This window comes from Rhineura floridana, chromosome 11 (genome assembly GCF_030035675.1).
Source record: "Rhineura floridana isolate rRhiFlo1 chromosome 11, rRhiFlo1.hap2, whole genome shotgun sequence".
NCBI classification, from domain to species: Eukaryota; Metazoa; Chordata; class Lepidosauria; order Squamata; family Rhineuridae; genus Rhineura; species Rhineura floridana.
The window spans coordinates 18,165,474-18,182,766 of NC_084490.1; the positions used below are offsets into that span (position 1 = coordinate 18,165,474).

The following is a 17,293-nucleotide window of genomic DNA, read 5'->3' on the forward strand; positions in this document are numbered from 1 at the left end:
GGCCTCTGCTGAAATAGGTTGGCAGGAGATTGGTCTCTTCCCTGCATGAAAACATACAATTCTGTATGAAGCAATAGTAATTCTATGTACACACAAATTCGGCAACCTTCGGAAATTATACCCTAATATATAAACTGTTATGAACAATTTATTTCCCTGATTTGCTTATTAACATCTCCTGTTTATGCTAGTAACTGAGTTGGGCTCTAAAGGCCCCACCCTAACCACTGGGAATCCTGTTCATGCCCCTATGTCTTTCCTGATTCTGGCACCAAGCATCATCTGGAAGCGTTCCTAGGAACCAGTGTTTTAAAAAGAAGAAAGCTGATTGTTTCTCAGGATGCCAGCTTTTGCATCCAATCCCAAATTCTGTGCTTGTGAAGACCTGCTGAGAGCGCACACAGCCCTGACAATAGAGCAAGGGGCGCTGCGGACGTTGCCGTTCTCAGGCCCTTGGGGGAAAAAATGTAACCATTGGAAGCATGGACCAAAGAAGGACGCTGCGCCTTTTAAGAACTTTGATGCCAGGAAGAAGCAAGTCTTTATGGAACATGAAGCTCAAATACCTTTCCCTTCTTGCTTCCCCCCCAGGAGCTGAACAAAAAACAGACACAGAAGGATCTGGAGTGCGCCATGCTTCTGCGCCAGCATGAATCTACACAGGAACTGGAGTTCAGACACCTGCACACCGTCCAGCGCACCCGCACCGAGCTCACCCGCCTGCAGCACCAGACAGAGCTCTCGAACCAGCTGGAGTACAACAAGCGCCGTGAGCAGGAGCTGCGCCAGAAACACGCCATGGAGGTCCGGCAGCAGCCTAAGAGCCTCAAAGTAGGTGCTACCTACACCCCGCCTTGCTGCCAGTGGTGCCCTGAAGGGCAGGATGAAAGGGTTCTGGAGCCAGGGCAGGGGCACCCAGGGGTTGTAGAAATGGACACACATGAGGACGGAAGTCTAGAGTCTGTACAGGACCACTCAGGTGGGCCTGGTCCCTGTGACTGTGCAGCTGGGGTCCAGAAATGCCTGGCAGATGCAGAATCTAAATGCGCACACATGGGGCCACTAGACCCAAGAGGACATGAATCGGCTGTTTTGGAGTCAGGCCGTCCTTGTCACAGTGATCTAGGCCGATGCAAACATATCGGAGAGTTTTTGGAGCCAACTGGTGGCGGTGTAGACGCAGGAATAAAATGTCCAAACCTTTTAGGGAAGTGTACCCATGAAATAGGGATTCTGGAGCCAGAGCTAGACTGTCATGGGCACATGGTTCTAGAGCATGGCCATGAGGAGGAGGAGGAAGAGGCTCTAGAGCTGGAAGCAGTGTGTATCGGGGCTCTTATACAGGACTGGTCACAAAAGGGAGTTGGAGATCTTCATGAGTGTTCTGGGGATGTAAAGCCAGATTGGCAATGCCTGGCAAGTGTAATTCCAGACAGACAGGAAGCTACAGCTCTAGAGCAGAGGCTTGGGCTGGATGGGAAGGACAATGAAGTCCTAGATCCAGATAGAAAAGAAGATCAGATTCTAGATTTCAGTGGAGCAAGCTTGAAACAGAAAGAGCTTTATGAAGAGGGAGCTGCTGATCTAGAACTACACCAGAAGTTTCTTGGCTTGCAGGATCACTTTGGAGAGAGTTCTGGGGTTCTGCTACCTGTCCGGGGGCGCTCAGATGTTCCAGAGCCTGATGGGCAAGAGGCTGATAAGCTAGACCCATTTGCATGTGAAGATCATTTGTATCCTCATTCCTTACCCCCTGTCTTAGAGGAGGGAGCCCTGCGAGACCCAGGGGATGGCTGCCCAGCCCCTGAAGACCCGTACAGTCAGCAGGCCAGCAGCAAAACCCGCCCTGTCCCACCTCCAGTGGCAGCCATTTTGCCTCATGCTCTCTGTGTGGTCTTGGCATTGCTAGTCTCTGCCTATCCATGTGCCCCAACTCTCTTGCTGCTCCTTGCAGCACTGTGGGCGCAGGGTGGAGGGTTTCAGGATATCCTCCTGGCCCTTGAAGGGGCACTGGTGGGCCTGGGGGTGACATACACCTTGTTGCACTCTGTCTTCCTCCTCTCTGGAGCATCCTTCCTCCTTCTGGCCAAGATGGCAGGAGTGGTGGGTGTGGTGGGGCTGAGTGCCAGCAGGGGTCGCCTGTATGTTCCAGTCATCCTCCTGGCTTCCTACCTTTTAGCTTCTCCCTGGCTTTTCCTGCCCCTTTACCTCTTGGGGGCCATTGCAAGGCACAACCTGAAGGGACTCCCCCGCCGTGCCCGCCGTTTTTGGCTCCTGGTTCTCCTGCGTCTCCCACGCCCAGCTTTCCGAATCCTCCAGCGCTTGGGGCTGGTTACCGAGCAGGGGCTATTCCACCTCTTCCCCAAAACCAACAAAGGTGGCTTCCGTAGCCGCATCCCAGTGCTGTCACGGCAGCCCCAGCCAGCCCTACCCTGGCACCGCAAGGCTGCAGCCCTTCTCGCTAAGCCAATTTGCAACATCAACAGGCTCCTCACTGAGGTGATTTGTGCTCAGCTGCCTCCTTCAGCCCTGCATTGCCTCAAGGGGCTGCATGTCCTGCGGGAGGAAAGGCCTAGCCGCATCCCCCATCTGACAGCCAGGCCCAGAGGGCATTCCATTGGGTCAGCAAGGCGGAGTAGTAGAAGTCATCGTGGGCAAGGAAGCCAGCCTGTCAGGAAACCCTGGAGATAAACAACCCTGTGTTTGCTCAGAAGGGGGCTGCCCTGATCTGAGTTTTCTGCACCCTATTCTAAAATTGTGAAATAGTCTATTCCAGTGGAATTCTGGCATCCTGGTCCTCTGTCTCAGACACAGAATTCTGCGAGATGACCCAGGCAGAGCCACTTAACAGTATTTACTCTGAAAACCACTTCTCTCCATCTGGCGTGTGTTGTTGGTATAGAGAGTCCAGTGGCATGGGGGGATAATTTGATGTCTTAATGCCAGGGAGCCCTGGGCCTTTGATAAAAGGAGGTTTGAGTTGTGGGAGGTTCAGAAGTTTGTGCCAGCTCCTTATTTGTTTACACATTGGGGGAGGGGCGTTGTTGTGTGTTCATTATCCCAACGAGGAAAGAATCGCCTGACGCCCTTTTGAGCTGGCTGTTTGGGTGGGTTGAATATTTTTTGGTGCCCATACAAACTGGCTGGGAGAAGATGGGGAGATGTTGGGATGCAGGTGAAGCTGAAGGGATCCAAGCCCCTTAAACCTGAGGTGTGAGATGCAGGTGTGCTAGTGTATTTGCAGAGTCAAGGTTGACAAATCCTGATTCAGTGCACCCCAATGAAAAGAGTAGTTTGATAAGGGGGCAGGGGCTGCAGGTTTGCAGACTGCTCCACTCCTACAAACACTTTTTAGTCTCCCCCCCTTTTTTTTTTTAGGTTCAGGCACTGTTTTTCCCATTTTAAACGTACTTTGAACAATGAGGGGACACCTGTGGTCCTCCATTTTCTGCCAACATAGAAGCCCCAAAGAAGTTATAGGGTGTTGGGGCTCAATGCTACACTCATCAAAATAAATGGGGTTCTGTTCATGATCAACTCCTGAAAAGTTCAGGATCCAAATCCCTTGAAATATTACCGTTCTCTCCCACTGAACCTTATTTCAATTGACCTGGAAACTTATGAAACTTAAAGGGGTGTACATATTTCAAGAAATCAGACTCTTCCCAGCTCCTGCGGGCTTAACTAATTTTAGGTGATTCTTTCGCCGTTAATATATATATTTCCACCGTTTTATAAATATATATATTTATCATTTTCCACCCTATTTGTAACATCCCCTTCACTTCATTTTTTTTTGTTTTGACTTGAATGTATATATTTCAAGGTGACTTTTAATTTTATGTTTGTGTATGTTCATGATTTTTTGCTAAGTTTTATATAAAACCAGTCTTTGTGGGGAGGGAGAAAAAGGAGATAATGTGAGATTTTAAAAAATATATAATTTGACTGAAAACGGGAGAAATTTGCAAAGAAAAGAAAAGCCAGCATTTTTCATTTGAAAGCACAATGGGCCAGTCAGTAACCTCTTTTTTTGTGTGCTTTTTTAAAAAAAAAATGTGACTGGAAATGAGAAATGTTCAAACACCACATCCTGGGACTTTGAAATAATGGCTAGGGCTTTAACCAATTTGCTTTAGTGTAGGCAGTTGCTATGTTAGTCAAACAAAACAAAGGAGATAAAACATCATGTACCTTTACTGAATTAATGTCTGTGCAAATATGGGCATATGCAAGCTTTAAAAAATGTATAGAAAAGAAAAGCAAATCCCTAAATATTGGGACTGTTGGGCGTTTTCCAGACAGTGAACCAGCCTTCTATATAAGTGAGAATTTAGACCATCTCCATTCTGTGCAACTTGTTGAATCACAGATGCAGCTGTAGGGATAACAGTGATGCCTAAACCCAGCCTTTCCCAACCAGTGTGCCTCCAGATGTTGTTGGAGCACAACTCCCCATTACCAACGGCTGAGGCTGATGGGAGTTGTGGTCCAACAACATCTGGAGGCACACCGGTTGGGAAAGGCTGCCTTAACCTCTCCCCTTTCCCGGGGAACCAGCTGTGGCACCTTCCCTACCCCAGAATCTGGTAAAGTAAAAGCAACAGAATTCTGGACAACCGAAAAGCTCCTTTAGTCTTACACTGATTATACTCACGGCATTAAAAAGAATTACCTTTCCAGTTTAACTCTCTAACCCAGCCCTTCTCCAACCTTGTGCCCTCCAGATGTTTTGGACTACAACTCCAGACAGTGCTGACTGGGTTGTTGGAAGTTGTAGTTCAAAACATTTGGGGGGCACAAGGTTGGGGAAGGCTACTCTAACCAGGTAGGCTCCAAAACACTGCAAAGTATCAGTAGAGTTCATATGAAGAGCTTTGCTCCTAGATTTTATTTTATTTTTATTTTGTTTTTAGGAAATAAAAGCGGGTCCATATAAAAGCTGATCTATGAACACACTAATAGTCAAATAGGCACAACATTTCCAGTTATTTTTTAACCCAAATTGGGATGGTTGAGCTTGAATATTTTTAATTTTCTTGACCACAAAGAGAGTAATCCCAGACACACCAACTTTGAAAGTAAATCCCATTTATTTCAGTGGTTTTTACGTCAAATAAATTTGATTAGATTCACGGACAGAGCTAGGATTTTTCACATTTCTGTCGTATGCCATGTTTTGTGCTGTTAAATCATTTTGGAACTAATGGCCTACATTTCCGGTTTAGTTGGTGATTAATTTTTAAATTGTTTCCTTTATGCATTTTTATATATATTTTCCCCACCTTGTAGTAATCCGATTATGTTGCTACAACTTTTTTTAGCCAGTCTGAGATTATCTCTAACTTTGTTTTAATTCTCCATTGAACTATCTGATTTTGGTCACGTTTGTGCGTTAATCATTTGCCCTGCATTTCTCCCTTTTTTGGTTCACCTGTCCTCTTTTTATTTATTTCCAGTTTTGCTTAAGCTGTGGATTAATTTTTTTATCATTCCTCAATATATTTTTGGCCAAACTTATTCTCATTCATCCAGATTCTGTTTTGACCATTTTAATAGTGTATTTGTATTTCTTCCCATTTTTGTGTGTGTGTGTTTGAGCTGTGGTTGTTTTTCCTTTTACCCTCCTTGCATATTTTTTTATTTCTGTGTTAAATATTTTTAATTTATTTCTCCTATTTTGTGGGGGAAGGTATTCATCTGTGGTTTATTTATTTCTCCCTTCCCTGTTGTGGATGCATGTGAAACTTTGAAGGAAAATAATAAAAATAATTCTGCACCACACCTCACCATCTCTGTATTGTGAGTTTTGAGTTTGTTTTGATTTCTTTCTCACATTTTTAATAAAATGAGGCACTTTAAGCTTAGGAGCTGGGCTATGAGTCTGTTTTCACACCTCTGTCCCCCCAAAAAAACTACTATATAAGCCTCCCCCTCCTTCAAATCATGCCCCCTATGATTTAAAAAGTCTAGACCAGCCTTTCCAACCTTTGGGTCCCCAAGTGGGTTTTTTTTGGGGGGGGGCTACAGCTCCCATCAGCCCCAGCCAGCATGGCCAATGACCAAGAATGATGGGAATTGTAGTCTAGGCACCCAAGGTTTAGGAAAGGGTGGTTAAGAATATTATTCAGAACCTAAATCAGAGGAGATCTATGCATTTCCCCTCTGTGTTACCCCACTATTGCCTTAATTCTCACTAACTTTGAGAAGCTGCAACTATCCATAACTTTCTACACTCCAGGTGGTGAGAATGTTCTATAAAATTATTTGAAATACTCGAGGAAAAAAATAGAATCCACACAGTTTTAGTAGCTTCCCTGTCTTAGGTTATTTGCTTGCTATATGTTCAGAATTATCTTGGCAACTTTTGAGGGCTAGTGATCCAGCAACCCCTGAAATGAACAGTAGCCCAATTAGCTTGGTAGCTGACCCAGTTGTTTCCAAAGGAGGTTGAGAACATGAAAGCAACACATTTTTGTCATGAAAAGATTCATCTTGCTGAAGCAGCTGCCTCAGGCAAGTGGATTTTGGGTGCCATTTAGGTGTCTGAGTGGAAGACAGCTTTTATACATGCGGCACATTCCACCAGGAATATCTCTGGGAGGATCACCGAAGTCTTTCCTGGTGGATTGTGCCCTGTGTGAATTAATGGGGGGGGGTTGGCTTGTGCCAGCCTTTCATCTCTGCAAAACCGGGCACTGGTTACGAGCAGTATTAACACATGTTATTTCCAAAATAAACACAGACCAACATCAAGTTTTGTGATGGTCATTAAACAGGATTCCTGCCACATATCCTGACAAAAGTACCATCTCCCAGAGGCTTCCCAGGGGCCAGCCATGGTAATGGCAAAGGTGTACATGTTCTGCCTGCCTACTACGCTGGTCTCAGTTCAAAAAAGCGTCCTTCTGTTTAAAGTATTTTCCTCCCTGACCATGAAGAACTATAAACCTTCTGGCAGCCCAGTTGTGGAGCTCAGTTTTCTTCCAGAGGCACAAGAATTGCCTGCCATCTTCCACTATGCCACTGTCTGTCTATTCCTGGTGTCAGTGTGAGGCTTCTGCCCTTGCTTATCCCTTTTGTAACACAAGGGGCTTGGGTCTTAGCTCCGTGTGTTTGATGATGCCCTTTTTCAGACCAGCCTGCAGCCTAGCCAGGAAATGGCACAGAAGGAGAAACTTGGTTTTTTCCCCCAACCCGTGGCTCCAATTTGCAAGTTTTAAATATTTGTGGTGCACCCTATATACTCTCCCTCCTCCTTCCTTCGAGTGCTTCTTACAGAAACCTGAATGCTGTTTAGATCAGGAGAGGGCAGAGAAGAGTGACTTTTTTAAAAGGGGCAGAGGGTTTGGGGTCCTTTTACTCATTTGACTGTGGGTAACCAGATGACCTCCGGAGGAGAATATCAGATAAAAGACAGCTGTGAAAAGTGTTGCCTGGTGTACAGGAAGGAGGAAGTTCAGCAAAACTAAATGCTGGAGACAGCGGGAGTGGGTGGTGATAATGTCACACATGCCCTATTTTTAGCACGGGTTAGCTTAAATTATTTTTTTTTACTGCCTTTCAATTAACCCTTTGCCATTTTATTAATTTATTTTTTAAAATTAATATCCCACCCGTCCTCCAAAAAGAAGCCCAGGGCTTGGTAGCAGGGCCAAACCTTATGCAGGATGCATTTGTGACTTTTTAGTACAGGAATAGGCTACCGGGGTGTGTGTTGATCTGACCCCTGGTGTAGCCACAGTCCTGGGGAACACACACACTGTCCAAGGCACACCTCCACCTTGCCTTGAGTAACAGCAGTGGAGGTGCTGTTTAAACTTCTTTCCCCTTAAGCATCTCAGTTCTTTTGACTCATGGGGATGAGCCCAAGACACACGCAACTAGGAACCAGCACTTGAAGTTCACAAAGGGAGAATTTGAACATCGTCGCTGCTGTTCGTACTTGGGGGGAGAGTTTTTCAAAAGCCCTTCTTCGCCTACAGTCCAAGCTCGTGCTGGAATGGGAGTGAATGGAGTCAAGTTGCTGGGCCCTTCAGCCGGTTGTCAGTTCACAGTATGGTCCTATTTGAAAATGAGTTGCCATTAGGGCTACTGCTTTGTTGTTGTCATTATGATTCCATTTATATTCTGCCTTTCTCCCACAATGAATATACGAAGCTGCCCATTATTAAGGCAAGCCAGCCCAGTCCTGCATGCTCTTCACCGGCAGTAGCTCTCCAGGATCCTCAGGCAGAGAGAGGTCTTTCCTGGCCTTGTTATGTACATAGATCTTTTAACGGGAGATTCCAGAGATTGAACCTGGGACCTTCTGTGCACAAGCTCCCCATCTGAGCTATAGTCCCTTCCCTTGGTGGAACTCAGAAGCAGCACCCTCTGAATATCATGAAGATGCTCTTTTCTGTGTAGGAAATATGTCATATTTAAGTGGCTTTGACTTCAGAGGGAATTGTAGCATGGGTTGCAGGGTCTTCCCACCCAAGCCCTCCTGGTGGGAGTTGTTTGTCTAACACATGCTCCTGTCTCTCTTTCTCCCTCTTCTTTCTGCCCCCCCTTTTTTGCGCTCTTATCCTTTGTTCATTCTCCCCCCCCCCGGTTGCTTGGGCTGTCCTTCTCCCCCCCCCTGCATTTTTCTCCTCTCTTCTCCTACCCCAGTCCAAGGAGCTGCAAATTAAAAAGCAGTTCCAGGACACCTGCAAGATCCAGACAAGGCAATACAAGGCCCTTCGCAACCACCTCTTGGAGACCACCCCGAAGAGTGAGCACAAAGGGATCCTCAAGCGCCTGAAGGATGAGCAGACCCGCAAACTGGCCATCCTAGCTGAGCAGTACGACCACAGCATCAACGAAATGCTCTCCACCCAGGCCGTAGGTACCCCACTATGACCCCACCCCAGGGAGAAGGGAATGGGCTCATTTCTCCACCAGTGGGGGAGAGTGTTTTCTGATTATGTTCTAAAAGTCAAGCAACAAAACTTTTTCCTCAGTTTTGTGCCCTTCGAGTGATAGCAGCCTCCTTTCCTGTTCCCCTCATTACAGTCAGCAGAAGTATTTTTGCAAATTGAGCCATTCTAATTCTGTGGAGGGGACAGGATTTGGGCTGCCTTAGTGCAGAATGTATGTAGCTCTAGTAAGTAGTAGTACAGTAGGGTCCCACTCATACGGCGGGTTACGTTCCGGACCCCCACTGAAAAGCAGAACTCATTGAATAGAATGGCGCGTGATGCCCGAAAACTGTAAAAGCAGAACAAGCGCCGTATGAGTGGGGCTTTAGTCTAATTGTGCCTAATTGAGACCACTGCATTAGAAAAGTGCTGTAAAGCAAAGCGCCGTAAAGCGGGGCCCTACTGTATGTGGGCCCATCTATGCTAAAAGGGTTGTATTGGTTTTATGCCACTAACTGTTATGCCTTCCACCACCACCACCCCAAAGAATTCTGGGAAAGAGTTCAGTGAGGATGCTGAGAGTGCTCTGATGGAGACCTCCAGCTTCCCCCTTGCCAAACTACACTTCCCAGGGTTCCATAGGAAGAGAGATGGCTAGTTCAATCACAGTGTTCATAGAGCAGATGTGACCTGGGTGGCAGAGTGATCCTTAAAGGTGCTTTACTATGTCATATTTCCTCTGCACTCAGAGTGTTCTCCTGTTGATCAAAGTTGTTTTCCTGTTTACTGAGGCTAATGGAGACCCACTTACCCAGAGCTACCTGTGGCCGAGACCGAGATGAGGTTTGATCTCTTGACTCCAAAGGCCAAGTCTCAGTACCACCTATTATGCAATAATAAGGTGAATCCCCTTTTTCTAGGTAGGTCTCATGTAACTTTCACACCTGATGGGCAGAAATTCCACAGGTGTGCTTTTCCTTTAAAAGAGGTGCTTCACCTGTTGATTTTTTCCTGTTCTGTACATCCCAGTGACAGTATCACAAAGCAGAGCTCAGTGGAGAATTTTTTTGAAAAACTGTTCAGGGACGCTCCTGTAACCCTGGGGGACCTTGTGCCTGTGCTGGGTGGACAGTGTCTGCCTTTTCCTGTAGAAATGGCCATCCTCTCCTTAGTCAGCCCTGTGGTTACTGCCCCTCCCAACCTTATCTCTTCCTTTCCCCCCCCCCCTCTCCCAGCTACGGTTGGATGAGACGCAAGAAGCTGAGTACCAGGTCCTGCGGATGCAACTGCAGCAGGAGCTGGAGCTGCTGAATGCCTATCAGAGCAAAATCAAGATCCACACTGAGGCACAGCATGAGCGTGAGATCAAGGAGCTTGAGCAGCGGGTGTCAATCCGCCGGGCACTGCTAGAGCAAAGGGTACGTAAGTCCACAGTTGTGGTTCCTTAATGTTATGGCACTAACCACTTAGACCTACAGCCCTCTCCTATTTATCCTGCCCAGATGTGAGAAGCATTAATTTCCCCCAACCTTTCTGAGAATCCAAGCTCCTAACTTTGTACTAATCTACGATCCCTCTGAGGCTGTGTGTGCACCAAAACTTTATAAAACTTTCATGACTGCCTCTGCCTTCTCTCTCCATTCCCCCCCCCCCAAAAAAAAAACAAAGAGCCGTAGTTTTTGTGTAAACAATGCTGGGCTTTATTCATGGAATTCTCAGGGCCTTCATAAAACTGTGAAGAGAGAGCTTGATGGCTTAAACAGGCTTTCATATTGATTGTAGTGCAGGCCAGCCTTCCTTAAAAGCTTGGGGGAAAGTGTGGCCTTGATGGGTTTGCTGTAAGGTGGATTGGATAACGGGGATGGATTGAGAGCTGCAATCAAAAGCCCATTGCAGGCTCATTAGGAAGAAAGGAGGGATTTTAATTCTAGGTGTCTCATAGGCTCTTCTGCAAGGATGGGGAACCGTAGCCCTCCAGATGCTGTCCGACTCCCAGCTTGCATCAGCCCCAACCAGCACGGTCAAAGGTCAAGGGTTGGAGTTGAAGTCCAGCAACATCTGGAGGGCCACAAGGTCTCCATCCCTGCTCTGCAATATTTCTCATATTGTAAGTGTTGAGAGAGGAAGGGAACCTTCTTTAATCAAGGAGTTGATGGGGTGCAGTGGATAAAAGTGAGAGCTCCATGGCATGGAGACAGTGAACAGGGAGAAGCTTCTCCCCCTCTCGGAATGTGAACCCTTCAGGGTCGCCCAATGGAACTGATGAGCAGGAGAAGCGAAGAAAAGTGTTTCTTCACACAGCACATAGTTAATTGCGGGGATTCGTGGCCAGAGGACGTGGTGATGGCCACTGCCTTTGTTTCAAAGGGGATTAGGTAAATTCGTGGAGAAGCTATATCAGTGTTATTTAGCCGCGATGGCTGTGTTGAGAGCCTACACACACACAATTTGTTGGAGGTGGGGGGGAGGAGGAGAAGGCTGTTGCCTTCATGCCCTTGTTCTGGGCAGCATTTAGTTAGCATCGCTGAGATGCAGGATGCTGGACTTGATGGACCGTTGTTCTGATCCACCAGGGTTGCTCCCACATTCTTAGCTGGGAGTCAGAAGATCTCTTCTCCCAATCTCAGATCACCTGTAAATTTGCTAGGTGGCTTTAGGCATCACTTTTTCTCAGCCATCCCACGAATCGTACAAAGATGGTAATATTAGCTGAACTTACGAGGGTTTTTTCATGATGATTGTCAGTTGAGGTACTCTGAATAAGAAAAGCACTTTAGGACTTCTTATCATAATTATCATCATCATTATTATCATCATCTTTCAGCCACGTCATCATTGCCCAGTTGAGTTAGCCCCATACAGCTTTCCATTCATCAGTTCAGATGCTTCCACAGCCAACACTTATATGAAATTGCCTTTTTTAAAACTGTTTTGAGCAGGGGTGGGGGAACCTTTTTTCAGTCTAAGTGCCATATGTCCTTCTGGGCAAACTTTCAAGGGCCGCATGCCAATGGTGGACAGGGCCAGAGGCAAAAGTGGGTTGGGCCACGAAGGTGAATTTTATCTTTGTCCAGTAGGCTCCTTTCTACACATGCTCAGCATTCCCCTCTATTATTCCATCCAGGCAAAACCTCTCAGGGTGCAAAGGGGGGGCAGTGGGAGGCATGGCCTGGGGAGAGTTCCAGACGCCATATAAAGAGGCCTGAAGGGTTGCATCTGTGTGTCCCGCCGCTCCCCCCCCCAGGCCTGAGATATCCCACCCCTGGTTTTGTGGCACAGTTTGTCCATCCCAGGTTTATGCCTTCTTCCATCTTAGCCAACCCAGGTGCCCTTGCTGTTTCTCCGCTAAGCCTTAGCAGCCAGCCACTGTTTTCTACTAGCCAACTGTGAAGTCCATTACCACTGTCATAACCACAACAATATTTACATGCTTTTTTTTTAAAGGGTGTAATCCAATTATGGCACTTCCTAACTCCCAGTGATTTCTGGCAGAAGATGTGAAGGCCCAGGAAAAAACTGGGATTTTTTTTTCTTAAAAACCACAGGTGGTAGTGGTTGTTGTTTTCAATTTTTGGGGGGAGGGGGGAACAGAGGGGAGTTCCTAATTTTTCCAATTTTTTTCCAGGCCTTCACATCTCTGTTCTTGACCACAAACATAGACTTTCTTGCCAGTCTTCTAAGGGTGTAACCCTGTACATATTTACCTGAGAGAAAACTCTCTTGAACTCAGTGAGACTTAACTTCAGACAAAGTATCGGCTGTGCACATGCTGAACATTTCTTTAACAAAAGCTTTTCTGCCAGCTGTCATGCAACCTTTCCCTTTCTAATGACATCTGTAAAATCTTCCAAAAAGAATTTCCCACAATGCTTGCTCTTTCTTAAGTGGTTAGCATGAGCTAGGCGACCTGTCACAAAAAGGAAGGGTAACATCTCCCTCTCGTGCCTTCCGTGATTGTTTTCCAGTCAGTTCTAAGGCTACAAACTGCTTACCTGAGATGTGAGGAACTGAATACCACACACACACACAGATAGAAGCTCAACCCAACATAGCCCGTCCCTTTTGTTTTTAGTCTAGAATTCCTGCTCACTCTGATAAGCTGCATATAGGAGAGCTGGTGTGTCTTTCTGCCCCCTCCGCACCTTTTACAGTTAGCTCTTCTTGGAAGCCTGTCTGAGCCTGCACTCATGAACTCCTGTCGAGGAGATGCACTTTCCAGAATCTGGAAGGCCATGATGTCCCAGGCTAGTGCAATTGTAGAGACTTCCAGATGTTGTTAAAACTCCAGCTCCCGTCAGCCCCAGCCAGGACCGCCAATGGTCAGGGATAACGGAAGCTGCAGTCCACCAATGCCTAGAGGGCCCACGGTGTGTGCACCTTTGTGCTTCATGCTTTGTCTTTGTCTTTATCTCCAGATCGAGGAGGAGATGTTGGCCTTACAGAATGAGCGGTCTGATCGCATCCGGAGCCTCTTGGAGCGCCAGGCCCGGGAGATCGAGGCCTTCGACTCTGAGAGCATGCGCCTGGGATTCAGCAACATGGCACTCACAGGCATTCCGGCTGAAGCCTTCAACCAAGGCTACACCGCCCCCCCTCAGCCCTGGCCCTCCCGCCCCGTTCCTCGCAGCGGCTCCCATTGGAGCCATGGCGTCCAGAACACAGCTGGTGCCCCCCACGCATGGCGGCAGCCCCCCATGCTAGCCCCACCCCCTTCAGCCTGGCTTCATCCTCCTTCCTCTTCTCCCTCCTCCTCATCTTCCTCCTCGTCATCTGCCCCGGGGGGCCGCTCTAATGTGGTCATGCTGAGGAACAGCCCCCAGCCGCTGCGGCGCACAGCTTCTGGCGGCCAGTCGGACCAGGGCATCAGTCGTTCAGCCAGCGTCACCTCTCATATCCTCAATGGATCGCACTTTTCCTACTCGTGAGGTGATTGGGAGAGAACAGGGAAACTTTGCTGGAGGGAGATGGGGGATTGGCTGGTGGAAAGGGGATTGAAGGCAGGGGCATGTTTGCCAGGGCTCAGCAAGCTAAAAATGGGAGATGCTGTGAAAACTGAACCACAGTGGAAGGCTCCTCAGTCGTCATCTGTGGCCTTTGACTTGCCACCATCTTGCAAGCACAGAGACACAGAGGATTGGACTGTGAAATGGAAGGTTGCATTCATGCCCTCTGGAGCATGGCTGGTGCCTCCTCCTCAGATCGTGGTTTCCTATCCCCCGCCAAATGGAGGGAGACACCGAAGCTGTGGACATGACGTGGGCAATCAGGTTTTGCATCTCTGGTGGTTGTCGGTTGCTCCCGTCAGCATTGCCACAATCTGTAGAGACAGAGAACAGTGGCCCAGCAGTGGAGACTAAATTATGTCTTCAGGATGTGGCTGAATATTCCCAGGATGGGGGGGGGGGGAGAGAGAGAGAGAGAGAAAGGGCCCACATCGCAACAGATCCAGAATTCTTGATTGTGCATCCATAGTTTCCCTGTGTGCTGTGATCCAGAGCTGCTTGTGCTTGGAGAACCTGTTCTGTGTCTCCTGCGTCATGGTTCCTTTAAAATCAGTTCTGGTAGCGGAAGAGAAATTAAATGAATGGGCATGGATTTGGGGAGAATCCTGAATTGCCATTGGTGGTGGCCAATCTGTGCATGCATAGAATTATCAGATTGACAGTGAAGAATTGCATCCTTCCTAAGGTGTGGACAGTAGCTTATGATCCTGCTCAGATTCACAGACTAGAGATAACAATTCAATCGCTTCTGGACCATTCTCCGCTTCCAGAACCTTCCTTACCTTACCACAGTCAGTGGATGGAGAAAGAATTGTAAATTGCAAACTGTGCTGGACTCTTACCTTCTTTGCCCCATTTCTCACAGATGTGGCCTCCTCCAGTTCTTGAGACTGTCTTGGCACCATGCTGGTCCCACTTGCTGGGGGCGGGGGGGAGCGGGAATGGGTCCTAAACCAGTCCTCACATTCCTGTCACTAACCAGAATGTAGATTTTAAACCATACCCTGTGCCCCATATGTCTGTTTTGAGACGTGGATCTAAGCCCATGGCAGCCTAGGGATCTTTTTGTGTTAATGGTCACCACCTACCCAGATGGATTGTCTCTTCCCTGCCCCTCTTATGGAGAGACCACCTCACCTCTCTGGTGACCTAAAGGGGCTTTGAATTGCAGACCTTCCTCTATTACCACCCAGTCCTAAGCATTGAATTTAGTTTTCCGACACAGCCTAAACCTCTGGAAGGTCAGGCGCTCTCTGTGGCCAAGGACAGCGGATTGCCACTTGCTTCTGCCGTTCCTCCCTTAAACCTCCTCCTATAACCTTTTGTCATTCTCATTGTCCTCCAGCCCTTCCTCAGCATCACTCACATGCACCACACCAAATTTAGTCTCCCTGGATCTGCAGCCCGAAGGTCATATTTGCATGCAAGAGATCAGTTGCAGAATCTGAATGCCCAGCAGAGTTAACAGCACTTGTTTCAAAACTCTCATACTGAACATCCTCTTCATCCTATCTCCTTGCTCTGTGCCTCCTTGTTACCTTACATTCACCACCACCATCATCCACACATGCACCCCTGGATAAAGTTATAGAATACCCAGTATGAACAAACCCCAAGGCCAGCTTCCCAGGGTTTGGGATCAGGGTCAGCTTGTCACAATAAACAAATGATATCAACAGCCAGTTGTCCTCTCCTCCTCTTGTCAAAAGTTTTCTCTACTTAAAAATCAAACCTCTTCTCTGATGGAAAAACACTTCCTCCCCTGACCTTGAACTTATGTGGGTCAGACCCACCAGCCACTAGCAAACAGTTCATGAGCCGGCATCCTCTCTGCCCAGCTAAGAGGAGGGGAGTTTCAAAGTGGCCTTTCAGCTCTGGCTGTTCAAAGGAGAATCTTGAAAAACCTTTTCCATGCTCAAAATTTGTTCAGAGTTGTGGCCCAAATGCACAATTGCAGGAAGGGAAAGTACCATCCAGAAAACGTCTGATAGCTCTGTTGTGAGACATCCACTTGGAGAGATTGGCGTCTTGTTCTGCACCATCCCTAAACATTTCCACCACGTAGGGAGGAATGCCAAGTTCACACCATCAGCAGGCGAAGAGGTAAAGCTGTGAGTGAACTAACATTTGAATCCATATTTTTAAAATTTCCTCTTTACAGGAAAACTGGAGGTTGGGGAGATGATCTCTAGACTAGCCTTCTGGTACACTGTAATGTGGAGGGAAATGTGGTGCAATCTTAAGACATTGTGTTTGTTAGATCCCCCCCCCATATTTGGGCAGGGAGCTTTGAAACAATCATTTTTCCATTATAAAGCAGCTAAAGTCTGTTCCCCCACAACCCCATAAATTCCCCTTCCTCACCAAATAACCCCGTCTGCGCCTGTCCTACACACACCCCAACCCAAGGGCACTGGTTTGGCCTCATCCATCACATGTTCTCATTGAAACTTCTTAGACTTCTGATGAAACAAAGTTCTCCCAGAACTCTCTTCAAATTTCTCAAGTTAATTTTCTGATTGAACAAGGCCACTCTTTTAAGCAGGAGGGGTGGGTGGGAAGGGAGAACTGAATGGAATCTTTTGTTACTTCAAGGTGTTCAGTTAGTGATTTCTGCCTGCCTGGGATTGGGAAATGGGGTTATGGGAGGGATGGGGCTGGAGGGGCTTGATGTATTATAATAATCCTTTTGCTTAAAAAAACCTATTTCTGTTTTTGGTGCCATAACTCCCCCCATGTACAGTTTTCCCTCTTCCTGGCTCCCTTTTTTTTTTCTTCCCCTCCCTTTTTCCTCCTCCCATTTTTTTCGTGTCTCCCTCTGTGTGGGTGATTAAAAACTAATGTGAGTGTGTGTATGTATGTGTGTATGTCTTTTTTTATATATGAAGAAAAAATGTTGGGGGGGAAACTTAGACATATGTGTCCTATGGAATGTATTAGAAAATAAAACACTTTTTAAAAACAAACGGATGGGGTGGGGGGACTTGAATCTTACTTGGGAGAGCAAAAAATGGAAAGAGAGCGCAAAGATGGAAGTGGTTGCTGTCTAGAGGGCTACCTGTGGGAGAGATCTTGGGGTGGGGTGAGAAATCTTTTAATAAAAATGTTGAATATTTAAAAACAAAGCATTCTGTCTCTTTGGGTTTGGAGAGGGAATGGGGCCAAGGTAGCGAAATCTGTCCAAGTTCCTATAGGGCAGGATCCTGACGTTCATATGTCAAGATAATAGTTGAACATGTGTCAGTTGCCCCATTTTATACCTATACAATGAGGTTAAAGGATTTCCACTTTCTCTTTCAAGGTGTGTTTTACATGTGGAATGGAGACCCTGAAACATGAAGTAACTGTGTGTACGCAGACAGGAGTATAGCTCTCAATTGATTTAATCTGGAATAACAAATAGTT

The 17,293-nt window shown here is 47.0% G+C and overlaps 1 protein-coding gene across 2 annotated transcripts in view; it reads left to right on the forward strand.

Annotated features, from left to right (window-relative positions):
• TAOK2 (TAO kinase 2) overlaps positions 1-16,989 on the forward strand; it is a 40,173-nt gene extending 23,184 nt beyond the window's left edge. The window contains exons 17-20 of one of the 2 annotated variants that reach the window (XM_061591301.1): positions 592-831; positions 8,656-8,868; positions 10,121-10,303; positions 13,301-16,989. In XM_061591301.1, coding sequence (XP_061447285.1) covers positions 592-831; positions 8,656-8,868; positions 10,121-10,303; positions 13,301-13,810 — 1,146 coding nt within the window. In that variant the 3' untranslated portion in view covers positions 13,811-16,989. Of the gene's footprint in view, positions 1-591; positions 5,819-8,655; positions 8,869-10,120; positions 10,304-13,300 lie in introns of those variants that run through there. The other variant, XM_061591300.1, reaches the window with a different exon arrangement.
• Positions 16,990-17,293: the final 304 nt, after the last annotated feature.